Here is a 19,386-nt window from a genome sequence, read left to right as displayed (position 1 = left end):
GACAAACGCTGGGCCGACAGGTCTCTGCTCTACTTCTCCAGACAGAACCTGTTTATGATCCACGCTGGAAAGGGGGTGTGACACTTACTTTGGTCTTCAGGAGAGCGTCCACCTCCCCGCAGCCGGTCACAGCCATAGATGTGGCAGGGCATCACATCACAACATGGAACAATTCATTTACAGAATCAAAATAATTCAAGCATAGACCTCTTTAATTCAGTTTATAAAATTATGAAGCTTTGAATTTTCAAAAATACATCACAGTACATTTATTTGAAAGGAGAAATTTCCCTCTTTGGGGACAATTTTTTTACTTAAATACATGCATTTCAATTCAATTTAATTAACTGTTTTGCACCATATGCCTTCTATAGTTCTGTGCTAAACTTTCTTCTGTTTGTGCATTTTGACAGTAGAGTTTATAACTGTATTTTCTGTCATTTTATGGTCTCCTGTCAGCTAATGTCAACAGACCACATCAAAGTTGAATGCTCAGGGAGACAAACTGTCTGTAAATGCCAAACAAGTGTTATATTTAAAATGAAACACTGGTAAAACAATTATCCTCTAGTGTCTAAGTAAAAAAAAAATATGTGTGCCAATTTAATATTCAAACCACTGTTTACATGATTAGATAGGTGGAAAACAGACATCGGTCCGCCAAGTTCAACCTTTCATCATACATTCTCTGTGTATAACCAACAGTGTCGTTTGGTATATGAAAAACATCTAGGCCCTTAAATGGCAGGTTCTTTTCAAAGGAATGCATGGAAAAAAGTTGGCAAAGAACATGTCACGAACAATGGTAAAGTCCAAGACAAAGGTGAGTGATACATCAGATACAAAAGTTCTTTCTTCAAATCCGCATGGAAGGGCCACTTGTTTTCTAATACGTTGGTATAAAATATAATTTAGACTTTACTCATTTCCTTGTGGGGTTTTTCAGTCAAAGCGGTTTAAAATTGTATCCAGTGTTCTACATAACTAAACCTTTTGGGTTTGCTTCAAAACAGCTGTCACATTCTGGCCTGAGAACTGTTTCTGAATAATGCGATTTATCTAGAATAAACCACAGAAGATTTAGATAAGAGTTCATTGATATAGGCACTGTATTTATAATAAACCGTACTAATTCTATTCCATACCTCTCTTATAATTAGAACTTCAGAGTTATCAGCACTTGATGAATATTTAAGTGTTATAAATAGGCTATTGGCATCTGCAAAATAAAAGCAATAAATTGAGCAGGAAAAATAAAATTATAAAGCACTAGTTAACATAAGTAACAGGGCGGCATGGTGGCTCAGTGGTTAGCACTGCAGCCTTGCAGCGCTGGGATCCTGGGTTTAAATCCCACCAGGGACACCATCTGCAAGGAGTTTGTATGTTCTCCCTGTGTTTGTGTGGGTTTGCTCCGGGTTCTCCGGTTTCCTCCCACACTCCAAAGACATACAGATAGGGACTTTAGATTGTGAGCCCCAATGGGGACAGTATTCCTGATGTATGTAAAGAGCTGCGGAATATTTTAACACTATATAAAAATAAAGATTTATTTTATTTTTTTAAGTATATTTTTAAACTGTAATCTGAAACTAGAAAGCTTAGGAAAAACTATGATGTGCAGCAGCAGCTCAGTAGAGAGTTAAGAAGAGGCAAACAAGGTAATGCTTGGCAGTTTAGCGCCAGCGACGGCGGTCCTGGCAGGAGTAGTATTAGGCCAGAGTAACACTTGCGAGTGACCCACGTTAGTCTTGCATCGGCATCACTTGGCACGGTCACACCTTCTCCTGACAGGAGCGGGTCGGCTGCATGTATTTCTATGCAGCTGAGATTGTCGTGTCTGGAGAGCATCAGGCCGTGCCGGATAATGCCGATGCGAGACTTGCGTGCGTCACTGTACACTGACAAGCAAAAGGGTAACAACATTTTGAACATTTGACTTTCAGGTTCCATATCTCACCATCCAATATTATTTTTGCCAATTCTATAGACAAAGGGTATTGTTAGTGCCAGTCTTGACTATTATTATTATTATTTATTATTATAGCGACATTTATTCCATGGCGCTTTACATGTGAAAGTGGTATACATAATAGAGACATGTACAATAATCATAAACAATACAAGGCAAAGACTGATACAGGAGGATAGAGGTCCCTGCCTGCTAGTGCTCACAGGGATACAAGGGATAGGTGAGGATACAGTAGGTTAGGCATTATGGGGTCAAGACTGGCATTAACAATACCCTTTGTCTATACGATTGGCAAAAATGTGCTAAAGTTAGATGCTTGTGACTCATCAAGAAGTGTATGTCTGTTCATGAATCAGGAGTGGCTGACAGTGGTGTGCACCTCCATCTATGCCAGAATTCTTACTTCAGTCAGGTACTGGAGTAAGATTTCTGGTGTAGGGAATGCCACAACTCGTTTTGAATAAGATGAGCTATGGCGTCACTCCCCCTTCCCAGCCTTGGATCTCTTGTTCTCCGCCACCATTCATTTAGTGCGTGAAAAAGCCAAGAGTTGCAAAATGGAAATTTTGTAACTTTTCAAACTTTTACACTTTGATTTATCAGGCCCAATGAGTAGAGTCACAGTACATATGCTGTACCACAGCTCCAATCATAAAGGCACTGCAGATCCAGGTTTTTAGATTTCTGGCAGTCTTGGTGAGTTAATTGTTCTTACTTGAACACCCCTAATTTCCAATATATTAAAGAGCTGTCAAAATACTTACTTGTTTTAACTGCTATTTCTGAGCTTTGTCCCATTATTTTAGAATCACCAAGCAGAGATGAAACCACAACATTGTAAACATTTCCGGGAGACAATCCATCAGGTGAATATGTTGTGTTTGCTGTAAAAATTACATTTCCATTGATCTGGACGAGATAACCACTTACACCTCCATCTGGTGGCAGCCAGTTTAGAGTGAAAGAAGTGGTGGTGATATATTCTGCAGTCATATTCTTCACTGATCCAGGTTCTACAAAGAGAAAAGGGACATTTTTTATACCAAATTTATTATACCGTTAGTATAAAGCCTGTACATTCAATATGTGACAAGGGTAATGCAGTTATGGCATGTTGTCTTCTTTTTCTCCATATGTATTACCTTACCCTGAATAGTTATAAAGAAATTGCATTGTCCCATTAATGTTACTTGAAGTGTTAGATAATATGCCTGAAATAGATGGCAATCTGGAGCCTGGGGATTCAGGAGATACATGATGTACACAGTACCTAATACATAATGGCTCAAAAATACTTATACTCCTTAGCCCTAGCTTCCTCTTTAGCGCCAGAAACCATACTTGGTCCTGAAGCTGAGGTGCAAATAACGTCTTGACGATGTTTAAATCAGAGGCTATGAGAAGTGATGGCCAGAGCTTAATGGGAACCTGGGAATGACCAAAGTAAGTATATTGATCTGGGATTTAAAAATATACCTTGTTCTGGAGTCTAAAGTTAGAAATCTTAATTTCTGATCATTTTAGTTTCTGATCTAGGATTTATATAGGGTATTTTTTGGATCTGTATTTATGTTAAGGTAAAGTACAGACCAAAAGTTTGGACACACTTTCTCATCTCAAGAACAACTGTTAAGAGGAGACTGTGCAGCAGGCCTTCATGGTAAAATAGCTGCTAGGAAACCACTGCTAAGGACAGGCAACAAGCAGAAGAGACTTGTTTGGGCTAAAAAACCACAAGGAATGGACATTAGACCAGTGGAAATCTGTGCTTTGGTCTGATGAGTCTAAATTTGAGATCTTTGGATCCAACCATCGTGTCTTTGTAGAAAAGGTGAATGGATGGACTCTACATGCCTAGTTCCCACCGTGAAGCATGGAGGAGGAGGTGTGATGGTGTGGGGGTGCTTTGCTGGTGACACTGTTGGGGATTTATTCAAAATTGAAGGCATACTAAACCAGCATGGCTGCTACAGCATCTTGCAGTGGCATGCTATTCCATCCGGTTTGCATTTAGTTGGACCATCATTTATTTTTCAACAGAACAATGACCCCAAACCCACCTCCAAGCTGTGTAAGGGCTATTTGACTAAGAAGGAGTGTGATGGGGTGGTATGCCAGATGACCTGGTCTCCACAGTCACCAGACCTGAACCCAAATCGAGATGGTTTGGGGTGAGCTGGACCACAGAGTGAAGGCAAAAGGGCCAACAGGTGCTAAGCATTTCTGGGAACTCCTTCAAGACTGTTGGAAAACAATTTCCGGTGACTACCTCTTGCAGCTCATCAAGTGAATGCCAAGAGTGTGCAAAGCAGTAATCAAAGCAAAAGGTGGCTACTTTGAAGAACCTAGAATATAAGACATATTTTCAGTTGCTTCACACTTTTTAAGTATTTAATTCCACATGTTTTGATTCATAGTTTTGATGTCTTCAATGTGAATCTACAATTTTTAGAGTCATGAAAATAAAGAAAACTCTTTGAATGAGAAGGTGTGTCCAAACATTTGGTCTGTACTGTATAGTCTGGGTTCTAGAATCATTTTGGCATTTGGGTTGAGGTCTCTACTTAGGGATCTGGTTTGTAGTATTAATTTATGATAGGGTTTGGATTGTCATATTACTGGCAGCACAAATGCTCTATAACATCAACATGGCTCCTTCTATTAACCCCTTTGCCCTCGGGCGAGTTTTCATTTTTTTCATTTTTGTTTTTTGCTCCATTTTTTCCAAGAGCCATTACTTTTTTATTTTACCATCAATCTTGCTAAATAAGGGCTTGTTTTTAGCAGGATAAGTTGTACTTTTACATGAAACTACGAGTTTTAGCATATAGTGTACTGGAAAACGACAACAAAATTCCAAGTAAAAAAGTGCAATTGCATGATTGTTGTTAGGGTATTTTATTCACTGTCTTCACTATCTGGTAAAACTGATGTGTCATTGTGATGCCTTAGCTTGGTACCAGTTCATAGATACCAAACATGTATAGGTTTACTTTTATCTAAGGGGTCAAAAAAATTCAGAAGTTTATACACAAAAAGTGGTGCACTTTTTTTGTCATTTTCCAAGACTGGTAGAGTTCTCATTTTTCGGGATATGAAGCTCAGTGAAAGCTTATTTTTTGCGACATGAGCTGATGTTTTTATGGTACCATTTTTGCCACTACCAAAAAAACAATTTTGTCATTTGGAATTTTTTTGCCGCTACGCCGTTACAAATCAGATAAATTATTTTTTTATTTTGATAGATCGGGCATTTCTGAACACGGCGATGCCAAATATGTGTATATTTGTTATTTTTTTAACCCTTTAATTTTCAATGGGGGGTAATTTGAACTTTTAGGGGTTTTTTTTAATTTTTTAAAACTTTTTTTATTTATTTTAATAGTCACCCTAGTGGGCTATAAGGATCAACAGTCTGATTGCTTGTTCATTTCTCCTGATCAGAGCTGCACAGCTCAGATCAGCTGATATGCTGCTCTCCTGTTACAGCACTCTGCCGGCTGTAACAGGAAGTGAGTCATGATAGCAACAGAAGTCATCACATGACCCTGTGCTACCACAGTAACAATCGTTTCCTCCCCGTGATCACGTCATGGGGCCTCCGATAGTGGCAGGTAAGTGTGCATTACTCGCTGCGGCACTTTAAACTGTGCTGTCACATTTTGACTGCACGATCTAAGGGGTTAACAGGCATGGGTGGATCGCGGCTCTACCTGCCCCTGATAGCCGCATATGTCTGCTGTACAAACCAGCAGACATGTGTGGGACTCACAGCTGGCTCACTGCAGCAACCGTCAGTAATTATACCGACATTAGCCATGATGTACCCAGCACGTCCAATGTCAGCAAGAGGTTAAAAAAAATGCTCTCTTCTGGGACCTATAGTTTAACTAAACGACAGTTAGCAACTTCATATACTTCATGTACAGCATTTTTGTAGTGGGGAAAAACTCGGGCACTAAAATGTCAGATTTCCAACTCAGTCTGCAACACCAACTTTTCTGAAGAAAAAAAACAGTTACTATACTCATAGTTGAATTTCTAGGGGTATACTTTAGAAAATGGGGTTGTTTACACATACTAGTTTAATGAATATTGAGTTTAAGCATACTAGTTTAATGAATATTAATTAGCATCGCTTTATGTGCTGCAAAAATCCTTTTGCTCACTGAGTATGTATCTTTGGACTTCAGGCTTACTAGTTTTTGATTTATAATACATTCCTTCTGCTGATGATACATTTACATGTGTGAGCAAATATTGTTTTATCTACAGTGCCTACAAGTAGTATTCAACCCCCTGCAGATTTAGCAGGTTTGATAGGATGCAAATAAGTTAGTGCCTGCAAACTTCAAACAAGAGCAGGATTTATTAACAGATGCATAAATCTTACAAACCAACAAGTTATGTTGTTCAGTTAAATTTTAATAAATTTTCAACATAAAAGTGTGGGTCAATTATTATTCAACCCCTAGGTTTAATATTTTGTGGAATAACCCTTGTTTGCAATTACAGCTAATAATCGTCTTTTATAAGACCTGATCAGGCCGGCACAGGTCTCTGGAGTTATCTTGGCCCACTCCTCCATGCAGATCTTCTCCAAGTTATCTAGGTTCTTTGGGTGTCTCATGTGGACTTTAATCTTGAGCTCCTTCCACAAGTTTTCAATTGGGTTAAGGTCAGGAGACTGACTAGGCCACTGCAACACCTTGATTTTTTCCCTCTTGAACCAGGCCTTGTTTTTCTTGGCTGTGTGCTTTGGGTCGTTGTCTTGTTGGAAGATAAAATGACGACCCATCTTAAGATCCTTGATGGAGGAGCGGAGGTTCTTGGCCAAAATCTCCAGGTAGGCCGTGCTATCCATCTTCCCATGGATGCGGACCAGATGGCCAGGCCCCTTGGCTGAGAAACAGCCCAACAGCATGATGCTGCCACCACCATGCTTGACTGTAGGGATGGTATTCTTGGGGTCGTATGCAGTGCCATCCAGTCTCCAAACGTCACGTGTGTGGTTGGCACCAAAGATCTCGATCTTGGTCTCATCAGACCAAAGAACCTTGAACCAGTCTGTCTCAGAGTCCTCCAAGTGATCATGAGCAAACTGTAGACGAGCCTTGACATGACGCTTTGAAAGTAAAGGTACCTTACGGGCTCATCTGGAATGGAGACCATTGCGGTGGAGTACGTTACTTATGGTATTGACTGAAACCAATGTCCCCACTGCCATGAGATCTTCCCGGAGCTCCTTCCTTGTTGTCCTTGGGTTAGCCTTGACTCTTCGGACAAGCCTGGCCTCGGCACGCGAGGAAACTTTCAAAGGCTGTCCAGGCCGTGGAAGGCTAACAGTAGTTCCATAAGCCTTCCACTTCCGGATGATGCTCCCAACAGTGGAGACAGGTAGGCCCAACTCCTTGGAAAGGGTTTTGTACTCCTTGCCAGCCTTGTGACCCTCCACGATCTTGTCTCTGATGGTCTTGGAATGCTCCTTTGTCTTTCCCATGTTGACCATGTATGAGTGCTGTTCACAAGTTTCGGGAGGGTCTTAATTAGTCAGAAAAGGCTGGAAAAAGAGATAATTAATCCAAACATGTGAAGCTCATTGTTCTTTGTGCCTGAAATACTTCTTAATACTTTAGGGGACCCAAACAGAATTCTTGTGGTTTGAGGGGTTGAATAATAAATGACCCTCTGAATAAACTTTTCTCAATTTAAAAAAAAAAAAAGAAACATTCTTTTTTGCTGCAGTGTATTTCACACTTCCAGGCTGATCTACAGTCCAAATGTCACAATGCCAAGTTAATTCCGAATGTGTAAACCTGCTAAATCTGCAGGGGGTTGAATACTACTTGTAGGCACTGTATGTGCCACATGTTTCTGTCATTGACAATATAGTACCTAACTATTGTCAGTTTGTACTTTAATCAACCAATATCACTTTAATTATGTGCTGCAAGAAGAAATTACCTTTTATGGCTCAATAACATAGAACTTATTTTTTTTTACAGTATACTTATTATTTACTTGTGGTAGTGATTAATTAGTTGAGTGTTTTCATTGGTATCAACTGAATATTCCTTGGCCCATCACCTGATTTTACTATTTTTTTATAGGGCTCAATAGGGTTAACGAGGGCCAGCTGTCATAGGGCAGGGGCACCATTTGCATTTATTAGGGTGTCAACTGCTGCTGCAGCAAGTTAAGGCTTACAATAGACAGGCAATAGGGTGATATCTTCCCCCCCTTCCTCCACCCACCCCTGTTCTCAAAACTCCCCCCAGGATGTTTTTTACTATCCCTGGTTTATTGATTCAAGGATAATTGTGAATTAGAATTTGTATCAACTAATCATATTTTTAATAATATATACTGAACAAAAATATAAACTTAACACTGTTATTTTTTCTCCCATTTTTCATGAGCTGAACTCTAAGATCTAAGAATGTTTCCATGTGCAAAAAGGCCTTTTTCTCTCAAGTATTGAACCTATATTTGTCAAAGTCTGTGTTAGTGAACATTTCTCCTTTGCCAAGATAATAATAATAATAATTTTATTCATTTATATAGCGCTATTAATTCCATAGCACTTTACATACATTGGCAACACTGTCCCCGTTGGGGCTCACAATCTAGAGTCCCTATCTGTATGTCTTTGGAATGTGGGAGGAAACCGGAGTACCCGGAGGAAACCCACGCAAACACGGGGAGAACATACAAACTCCTTGCAGATGGTGTCCTTGGTGGGATTTGAACCCAGGACCCCAGCGCTGCAAGACTGCAGTGCTAGCCACTGAGCCACCGTGCCGCAATCCATCCATCTCACAGGTATGGCATATCAAGATGCTGATTAGACTGCATGATTATTACACAGGTGTGCCTTAAGGTGGCCACAGTGAAAGGCCACTCTAAAATGTGCAGTTTTACAGTACTGTGAGATCAGGGGGGTCACAAAACTAGTCAGTATCTGGTATGACCACCATTTGCCTGTCTACCACCTGCTCTGTACAATGAAAACCGTGAAGAATAACACCTCCAATATGCCAGACACCATCAAAAGTGTGCACTTGCCCAATTGCCCAAGTTGATTACGATGGCAAACTGCAATAAGGTTAAGATCCTGATGAGGATAATGAGCATGCACAATAACTTCCCTGAGACAGTTTCTGACAGTTTGTGCAGTACATTTTTTGGTTATGCATAATGATTGTTGCAGTAGCCATCCTGGTGGCCGGTCTTAGACAATTTTTTAGGTGAAGATGCTGGATGTTGAAGTCCTGGGCTGGTGTGGTTACACGTGGTCTGCGGTTGTGAGACTGGTTGTATGTACTGCCAAATTCTCTGAGATGCCTTTAGAGATGCTTATAGCAAAGAAATGAAGGTTCATTTCACAGTCAACAGCTCTAGTCGACATTTCTGCAGTCAGCATGCCAATTGCACACTCCCTCAACCTGCGACATCTGTGGTATTGTGCTTTTAAAAAAACTGCACATTTTATAGTGGCCTTTTACTGTTACTAGCCAAAGACACACCTGTGCAATAATCATTCTGTTTAATCAGCCTCTTGATATGCTACACCTGTGCGGTAAAGAGAAGTGCTCCACAACACAGATTTGGACAAACTTGTGAAGAATGTTTGAGAGAAAAAGACTTTTGGCATACAAAGAAAGTCTTAAATCTTTGAGTTCAACTCATGAAAAATGGCAGCAAAAACATGTGTTACTTTTATATATACCCAATCAAAAATCTAAATGCAACATTTAATGTAGTTTAATTTATTTGAATCAACTAGAAAATGGAGTTCTTTAAATATCTGCTCTTCTGGAACTGTAGAGGGTCTACAAGTGGGTAACATAATTAGAAGCAAATCCATTCCACATTTTCCATCCAGTTCTAAATAGGTATTTAAGATTGCCATTTAGAGCGGTTACAATTATTTCCAGATGAGGAAAATAGAGGTTTTTATAAATGTTTTGGACGTTAGACCTATCAGGCATCATGGTAACTATAGATGCTATCGACCTATCCAACTTGGACAGAATCTCATATTGTATAAGAAAGATTACATGTCGAAGAACACAGATTTGCTTGGTGAATTGTAATTTATCTACCTCATTTTCCATACACTATCAGTTTACTAGTCCCCCTAGGTATGTTATGGAGCCACTGTCTGATACCTGGTTATTTCTGTTGATCAGAGCTGCACAGCTCTGATCAACAGAAATACAGTGTTCCTGTGTGAGTCGGCACTCTGTTGGCTTGCACAGTAAATATGTCAAGATAGCGACAGGAGTCATCACATGACCTGTCACTACCATAGGAACCATCGGCTCCCCATGACTGCATCACAGGGCCGCCAATGGTGGCAGGGAATGGCGCAATTCCCGCCATGGCCATTTAAATCGTGCTGTCACTATTAGAGTGTGATGTAAGTGGCAAGCAGGTGCGGTTGAATCGCGGATTCACCCGCGCCTGATAGCCTCATATGTCTTCTGCTCAAATCAGCAGACATGTGCAGTGATCACTGCCTGCTCACCGCAGCAGCCAGCAGTGTTTACCCCAACATGACCAATGACATACCAATACGTCATTGGTCATGAAGGGGTTAAATACTGAGTTAGTAATGTGGTTGTTTGATGAACACAGCTGACATCAGCCCCCAAAAATATTACCCCAATTTCCACTACAGCAGGGCAATTAGGAAGAGCTGGGCAAAGCTCCAGAACTGGTGCATCTAATATGATGCGTCAACTTTGAGGCCGTCATGGGCAGGTATTTTTAGGCTGGGAAGGGTCAAATAACCATTGACCTACCAAGCCTGATAATATCAACCTTTAGATGTCTGTTTTACCTTGGCTGGTTATTAAAAATGGGGTAACCCCATGCCATTTTTTAAAAATTATTTATTTAGTTCCTAGCAGCAACTTGGGAGTCAGAGATGTATTCAGGCATCTTTCATCTGCTGCTCACATTCTATTTGAGTGCTGTCTCCATCAGTTTCAGTGATTTTACAGCCCCCCTAGCCCTCCTATTAGGGTCTTTTGAAAAGATGCGTGTTTCCCATTGACTTCCATTATACATGTTACTCGAATCAGGCCTCTCCGAGCGACCAATCTGGTTGATTCGAGTACCGAGCACTCGAGCATTTTAGTGCTCGATTATCACTAATCATAAACCATTTATATAACTGCAGTGGAGACTTACTTGTATAATTAGATGTTGATACGTTGTCCCCCTGTACTGTATCGTAGCCAGTTAAGGATGAGACCAGGAAGGTGTACTGAGTCCCAGGTGTTAGGTCTTGCACTGTAAACTCAGTTAGTGTAGTGGTTTTATTGTATCTTTCATCTTCCTGGATCTGTATGAGATAAGAACTAGCTCTTCCCTCTGGCGGCAGCCAGCTCAGAGTTACAGACGTGTCAGTGATGCTAGAAACTGTCAGATTCTTCACCTTTTCTGGTCCTTAAAATGAGAAAAACTACAATATTACACTCGTGAAGTGGTATATTTAGTATCAATGTTTGAATCAGGTTAAATAAATCCTGTAAATAATGGATAAAAAGATGATCTTGGAAAACTATAACACTCCGTATTTATTACTCAGAGCAAAACCTTTAATTCCAGGCTTGTCTCAGTAAATTGTATTGTTAGGTTTTGGGGTGAGCCATGTAATGATGAGTGTCATAGAAATTAATAGCATTACTATCAGATGATATTTCTGTATCCTTCCAGTATAATACTAGATAATATAAAGCTGGCATTATAATATTATACTAGATCATATAGCCCTAACCTTAGTGTATTGTACTAAAAAATATAGCCTTAGCCTTATGGTACTATACCAGTTTGTACAGCCCTAGTCCTGAAGTATATAGCCTTATTAGTACACTATCATAATTGTTGGCATATGTGGCGCCCCTGAGGCTCTAGTCACCACAGGGTACTGCACCTCAAATAAGGCGTGGTATCCATTTCGGGTAAGAGGGGAGTTAATCATAGGTGTTCCACATTCACACTCTACATAAAGCTTAGGAGCCTTCTCACAGGTGGGATGGCTCAGGGTAGGCAGGGGGGTGGCCATCACGAAATATGGACTTCTGCGGTCACTGAAGCCAGCCACCTGGGGAGCGAGGTCCACTTGCAGGTAGCGGGAGGCACAACAAACTCATACACTCAGATCCATTTGGACCATAGTTCTGACAAGACATCTCTGGAAATCTTTTTCTTTACTGGGCCCTGAGCTTGGAGCGGCAGCTCTGCCCGGGTACCTAATTACTGAGGGGGACATCCTAGGAAAAGGACATTCTCTCTCTCTCTTTCTCAAATACTGATGGTGGCCCCCTTACTAGCCTGGGATTTACCAGAGCCCACAACGGCAGAGACCAGCACCTGGGTGCAGCTTCAAATCAGTGAGTAAAAGATCCTGGACCCGCAGTTGCCGACTCAGACTCTGATTAGCGACACCGTCGCCCCGCACTTCGGTGCTCCCAGGGGACTGACAAACCCCTGTCATCCACCCAAGGCCCACACCGCTTATGGGTAGCTATACCATCCCGGCTGCCATAACACCTGCCTCGGTGAGAAATTCTGCAGCGACGGCTACTACCTGGCTGCATACCACAGGTGGCATCACCACAAACTCTCCCAACCAGCCCACTTTCCCTTTATTTGCTGTTTTCCTCGAGGCCACGGAAGCGAGCAAGACCATCCGTGACATCGCCTGACTTGAACCGCGACTGCCCGTCAACGAGTAGGTTAACCACTGGCGTCATGAACAGGATATTGTGCCCATTGAACCAGGTACTGTGTGCCTACTGAACTGTGTTAAATCGGTTAATTTGACGTCGATAGAAAACAACAGTCGACATTTGTTATTCTGCGTGGGAAAAGACAGGGCATGCCTTAGTGGGAGGAGTCCAGGAGGATCAAGCGAAAGAGTACTGATGGTGAGTCACCCTTCACTATTCGATGCGCGAGAAAAAGGAGAAAAGGGGTCGCGCCATGTGGAGTAGTTCCCTGAAAAGCGCGCTAACCAGGGCCCCACTGCTAGAGGCGGACACCCCCATCCCGTGTGACCAGTTACAGAAGGAAGAAAAGGACTTGTTTATTCAGGATGAGAGCGGGGGTGCCCCAGATACTGCATCTGTGACCCCTGAGAGGCAGGACTTAAAACCTGGCACCTTGGGAGTGGATGAGGCTTCGCAGTGCACAGAAAAATTGCAACCACCAAGTGTTGGCGGAGATGGACCCAGCAACCTGACCAGTATTCACAACCCAACTGAGTCTTACACGCTGACACGCTTGGTCTACCTGGGTCCCGGTGGGGTGCAGTGCTGGCAGATTCATCTCACAGAGCATCATGTGTTGTGAATGTCAGTTATGCTTTAGCTGCTGTGAGGCTCCCTCTTGTGTCCAGGAATGGTTTGGACAGAGACCAGGTGTGCTGGAGCAATGCGCGTTTCCATTGCTAACTCTCTGCCTATTTAAACCTTGGTCTGCTAGCAGGCTCAGTCGGTTGTCATTTGTTCTTTAGTTTACCAGCCTTTTCATCTTGCTCCAGACCACATCTACCCCACATAAGTGCTTTGTTCTTTCTTATGTTGTTTTGTTCTTGTTGTTCTTATCTAGGTTTGTCATTTACTGTGGTTATTGTCAGTTAATTTGCATGCAGGAATCTTCCCTCTCTGTGCATAGCTGGGAAGCTCATTGCAGCTATGTTTGGAGTATTGCTCCTATAAGTCCATGTGTTTGTTGCTTCTTAAATTTGTAGCTTTTCCTGTTTTCTGTTCATTGGTTTGACAAGAGCGCCTCATATAGGACGGAGTTAAGATCGTGCGATCTGAGGACTTTTTGTACTATCAAGTATTTTGATTTTTGTAGGGTTTTTCTCTGACCACCATCAGCCCCTTTCCTATCCTTTCCTATTTAGTCAGTGGGGCCTCACCTTTGCTAATCCTATCATCCATCTGTGTATTGTATTTTCCTATATCACCATAGTCTTTGAATGTGGGGGGCTTGCTGTACCTTTTGCGGTCTATTTCTGAGGCAGAGAGTTATTCATCCTTCCTTCGTTTAGAATACCTAGTTCTCTGGCTGGGTTCGTGGTGCATAGGATGTTAGTTCACCCTTCAGCTACTTCTAGTGTTGATGGTTAGTAAGGGGATGGCGGCCAGATTAGTTGCCAATGCTCTTGTCACCTTTTTTGCCAATGATCTATTGTGATCTTACATGGTTCCGGATCATAACAATCATGATGGGACTGCAGGTGAGGTAGTAATGATACTACCCCTCAGGGGTTCCGGGAGGTTGTTTGACCACCGTTCCGGAGGGGGACTCTGTCGCTGACCTGGTCGGTCTTCTCATTCCTGTTTGCAGTCATTGCAAGCGAGCCGGACAATATGCCAGAGGATGTCCAGTGCTCGCGCCAAACCAAGGGTCGGGACCGGCCCTCTGCAAACACCAGCAACCAAGCAGGAATAATTGTTAATGTTTTTCATATGCAGAATGTTTTCTAATTGCTGATATTTGCTTGCCTTGAAATGTTTTGATGACCTCTGACCGGTATTGTTGAAAATGTTTGAAACATTTTGAAAATTATTGCTGCTTCCCATAAAGGGAAGGATGTTGTTTCGTTGACCTGTTACATGCATATAAAAATTGCGGTGTTATCTGTGTTTTGTTGCAGCCCGGGAGTGCTGCCATTTGCTGTGGGGGATGTTGTGAATGTTAGTTATGTCTTGGCTGCTGGGAGACTCCCTCTGGTGGCCAGGAAAGGTTTGGACAGAGATCAGGTGTGTTGTGCAGTGGGTGTTTCCTTCCCTAACTCTCTGCTTATTTAAGTCCTGGTCTGATTGCAGGCTGTTGCCGGATGTCAGTTGTTCTTGGTATCTCTAGCCTGCTTAATCCTGCCTTACACCACATCTTCCCCAGATAAGTGCTTGCTCTTTATTTATTGTCTGTTCTTTTGTTTATCTGGGTTTGTCATTTTGCTGTGGTTATTTTCAGTTTATTTGCTTGCAGGGATTTTCCCCCTCAGTGGATTGTTGAGGAACTCCCTGCAGTTCTGTGTGGAGTATAGCTCCTTTGGGTCCATGTGTTTGTGGCTTGTTAACTTTGTTATGATTCTTGCTTTCTGTTCATTGGTATGACAAGGGCACCTGGTATAGGACGGAGTTCAGATCGAGCGATCTGAGGGCCTTTTTGTACTATCAGGAAGTTGGTATTTTGTAGGGTTTTTCTCTGGCAACCATCAGTCCCTTTCCTGTCCTTTCCTATTTTAGTCAGCGGGGGCCTCACCTTTTGCTAATCCTGTCATCTACCTGTGTATTGTGTTTTTCCTATATCACCGCAGTCTTTGAATGTGGGGGGCTTGCTATTCTTGTCTATTTTCTGAGGCAGAGAGTTATTCATCTTTCCTACCTTTAGGATAGTTAGTTCTCCGGCTGGGTTCGCGGTGCACAGGATGTTAGTTCACCCCTTGGCTACTTCTAGTTGTGTTGGTTAGTAAGCGTATGGCGGCCAGATTAGTTGCCAATGCTCTTGTCACCTTTTTGCCAATGATTTGTGGTGGTCTTCCATGGTTCCGAATCATAACAGTACTGTTGTGAATGTTAGTTATGTCTTGGCTGCTGGGAGACTCCCTCTGGTGGCCAGGAAAGGTTTGGACAGAGATCAGGTGTGTTGTGCAGGGCCGGATGTACTGTTATGATCCGGAATATAACCTTGCCACTTCACTATAAAATGCACCATGGATGTGACCCCAAATCACTAGCAATACGGGGTATTGAGGTCGTCCATGGTGGCATTAGAGGCGGCAACATCAAGAGGAGGCTGGCCCAACGTGAGACCAGATGGATGGTGACTCTTGGCACAGTGGCCCCATTTAGTCTCAATGAGGCCCTGAGCTTTGCCTCTTTTCTTTGATGTCACCCTGTTCCCCTATGTATTGGGGGTTTTTGTTTTTACTCTCTTTTAATATAACTGTATATCGGACTGTTTTTTATACATGTCATTTTTCTTATCCCCATCTTTATTCATTCTTTCTGCACAGCTATGATTTCAGCCCCTATTCTCATCTCCTGGTCTAAAAATGAATATCATCATTTTCATCCTTTCTGTGAAATGACACAAGGAAATTGGATCAAAAATTGACTGTCTAAACAGATGTGACCTATATTGTTCTTATGTACATATAATTGTATTGTCTATCTCCATTTTTTGTCTGTATTATACTGATGCCAACACCCGTATAGTTATATTACTATACCTGTATCTTCTGGCCCATTTCTTCATTGATGTGCGCGAGCTGTTCTCCCCGGCCGTCTTTGATCGGCGTCTGCGCATGTCCGGGAGCTATGGTGCATGCGCCGAGGCCGCGACGGCTTGTGGGAGTTTCCGGGCCTGAGCGGCGCTGCGTGCGCCTGCGCCGATGGCCCAGTAACGAGATACAGTTGCTTGAGGGCTATTTAAAGCAGCCTGGCTGTGCTTTCACTACTCCCTGATGAAGCAAGAAACCACTTTATTGTGAAACGTACGTCGGAGTTGCGTACATGGGGTAACGCTCCTTGTCCCCTTTGGACCTATCTGCACTTCATATAGCACTTTGTTTTTCTATTGTGAATGTAATTTAATTATGCTTGGTCAGTGACTGCTGAAATTTATGTACAGTATACCATGTATCCACTTAGTCATGCATATGGACAATCAATGTGATGAAATATTTTTATTATTTGTCCCTTACTTTGTATGGTGTTACCATGCTATACATGTGTTAAAATTAACAACTATTACTGGCCTTTTGCTTCTGCCAAAACACTCAGTCATAAACCTACTTTGCATTTTCTTGCAAAGACGCATTCTCTGTGTCTAGCATAGCCACAATATATATGACTGGGTCTTAGGTAGAACTTTGATTCTTATTCATTCCTTGAAGTGTTTATGAATGGTCCCCTTGCCTATCTTTTACGCCTAATCCCTACTTTGTGCCATATATGTATTCTGGTCCTTATAGACCTTTTTCTATATTTATGATCTATATGAATAAAAACAACATTTTTGAAGCAACTCTACTCTCTTTTCCTCGTTTTATATACACATACAGTTAATAAACATTGCCATAACACTTAAAGGTCCCCGCGACGCGTCCTGCACTCTGTCTCCCGCCGCTTTTCCGTCCGATAATCACTGCGTCCTCCCAGTAACCAGCACTGATGATAGGACCTATCGTGACGTCAAAATAGCATGTGACCAGTCACGTGTCTATTATCTCATTGTCTACAGACTGGTCACATGGCTAGACGACATGCTAGGACCTGTCAGTGCATCTCTTTGGTACGCGGTGATCATTCCAGCATCTCCGTGTATAGGCGAAATGCTCTGGCACATGGTCGGCTTCCCCGTCCATGCATGTGGGCACTCTTTACAGAGTTAGCCCACATGCAAGGACTAGATGCCACAGCCAGTGAATTATGGCACTGGGAATCACGTGATCGGAGCACCGTTGCTATGGTAACCCGCCTGTCAGCGGTGACATCACTGCTTACAGCCCGCAGCCTCTGCTCACTCACTGAGTGATTAGACTGCACAGGAAGCAGCAGTGTCTTCCTCCCATGCAGTGCTGTCTAATGTAGCAGAGCTTCATGGGTTGAAGGAGAAAGAAGACAGAAGACCAGGATTGTGGAGGGCTGACTGAGAGTAATAAACATGGAGTCTCTAATGTGTCTATGTATTATTTCTATTAAAGTATTTTTTCTCTCTGTGGTGTCTTTTTTTTTAACCCTTTATTGGAGATTTTTAATGGCCGGGTCAAACTTGCCTGACATTACGAATCTATGGCTTAATTCTAGCTAGTAAAACAAAGCTAGTATTAAGTCATTATTACCTGGCTTTAGGGCTGCTGGAAGAGTAGAATACAGTGCCAGATGATGGCGCTTCTATGAAAGCGCCATTTTCTGGGACGGCTGCGGACTGCAATTCACAACAGAGGCGCCCAGAAAACTCGGGCCAACCTGTGCTGCGGATTTCAATCCACAGCTTCCTAGTTGTACCTTGCTGGACACAAAAATGGGGCGAAGCCTATGTCGATTTTTTTTTTTAATTAATCATGAAATTCCCTATTTTTTAGTTCCAAGCCGGGTGGCAAAAAACTCCTGCATACAGTCCTGGATGGAGTATGTTGAGCCCTGTAGTTCTGCAGCTGCTGTCTGCTCTCCTGCATACACTACTGAATGGAGCATGCTGAGCCTTGTCGTTCTGCAGCTGCTGTCTGCTGTCCCCCATACAAACAGACAGCAGACAGCAGCTGCAGAACTACAAGGCTCAGCATACACCATCCAGGACTGTATGCAGGAGTTTTTTGCCCCCCAAAACAATTACGTGGGCTTCGCCATATTTTTGTATGCTAGCCAGGTACAGCAGGCAGCTACAGGCTACCCCCAACCCCCAGCTGCCTATTTGTACCCGGCTGGGAACCAAAAATATAGGGAAGCCCTTTTTTTTTTTTTAATTATTTCATGAATTTCATGAAATAATTAAAAAAAAATTACGTGAGCTTTGCCCAGTTTTTGTGTCCAGCCAGGTACAACTAGGCAGCTGGGGATTGGGATCAGCAGCTCAGGGTGCCCAAACTTTCTGGGCACCCCTGCTGCCAATTGCAGTCCGCAGCCGCCCCAGAAAATGGCACTTTCATAGAAGCGTCATCTTCTGGCGCTGTATCCAAATCTTCCAGCTGCCCTGGTGACGGAAGGCTCGCTGGGTAATAATGGGGTTAGGGCTAGCTGTATATTATCAACTGGCCCTAAGCCCGAAATTCATGGTGTCACGTCAATATTAGACATGGTCACTATGAATTTCTAGTAGAGATAAAAAAAACACAACACACAGAAAAATATTTATATTAGAAATAAAACACAACACAATTAATGACTCCATCTTTATTGAAATAAAGAACTCCCTTACGTAGTAATCCTGGGTCAAGGGTCCCGCGCCATCCAATCCGGATCCAATATCATCTGATCGGTTTGCGGGAAGATTCAAGGGCTTGAATCACATGACACAGCAGCTGATTGTATAAACGGCTGTTATACAATCAGCTGATGCATCAGTGCAAAAAAACCCCCAAAAACTACACACTTCTGTGCAGACTCCTGTCCGACAGCATCAGCTGATAGTTGAGCCGGCCGGGCGGTAAAAAGCCGGTCTCACCGCTCGACTTATAGTGTCAGCTGATTCCGTCAGGTGACCGCATCAGCTGATCATCGCCAGGTCTGAGAGAGAGAGAAAGAAGAGAGAAGATAGAGAAAAGAGAGAGTGAAAAGAGAGAAGAGAGAGGGAAAGAGAGAGTGAGAAAGAGAGAGGGAAAAAGAAAAGAGACTGAGAAAAAGAGAGAGAGAGAAAGAGAGAGAGAAAGAGAGAGAGAGGGA

The 19,386-nt window shown here is 42.5% G+C and overlaps 1 protein-coding gene across 2 annotated transcripts in view; it reads right to left on the bottom strand.

Moving 5' to 3' along the window:
- Positions 1-214: 214 nt before the first annotated feature.
- The window catches only part of LOC142295398 (receptor-type tyrosine-protein phosphatase beta-like), a 142,215-nt gene continuing 123,043 nt past the window's right edge, over positions 215-19,386 (bottom strand). For both annotated transcript variants that reach the window (XM_075338498.1, XM_075338499.1), the window contains 4 exons: positions 11,171-11,428; positions 2,737-2,985; positions 1,146-1,219; positions 215-1,059 (listed from right to left, as the gene is read on the bottom strand). In XM_075338498.1, coding sequence (XP_075194613.1) covers positions 985-1,059; positions 1,146-1,219; positions 2,737-2,985; positions 11,171-11,428 — 656 coding nt within the window. In that variant the 3' untranslated portion in view covers positions 215-984. The remainder of the gene's footprint in view (positions 1,060-1,145; positions 1,220-2,736; positions 2,986-11,170; positions 11,429-19,386) is intronic.

The sequence above is a fragment of the Anomaloglossus baeobatrachus genome, chromosome 3 (genome assembly GCF_048569485.1).
Source record: "Anomaloglossus baeobatrachus isolate aAnoBae1 chromosome 3, aAnoBae1.hap1, whole genome shotgun sequence".
Lineage (NCBI taxonomy): Eukaryota > Metazoa > Chordata > Amphibia > Anura > Aromobatidae > Anomaloglossus > Anomaloglossus baeobatrachus.
This window is presented reverse-complemented; position numbering and strand designations above follow the sequence as displayed.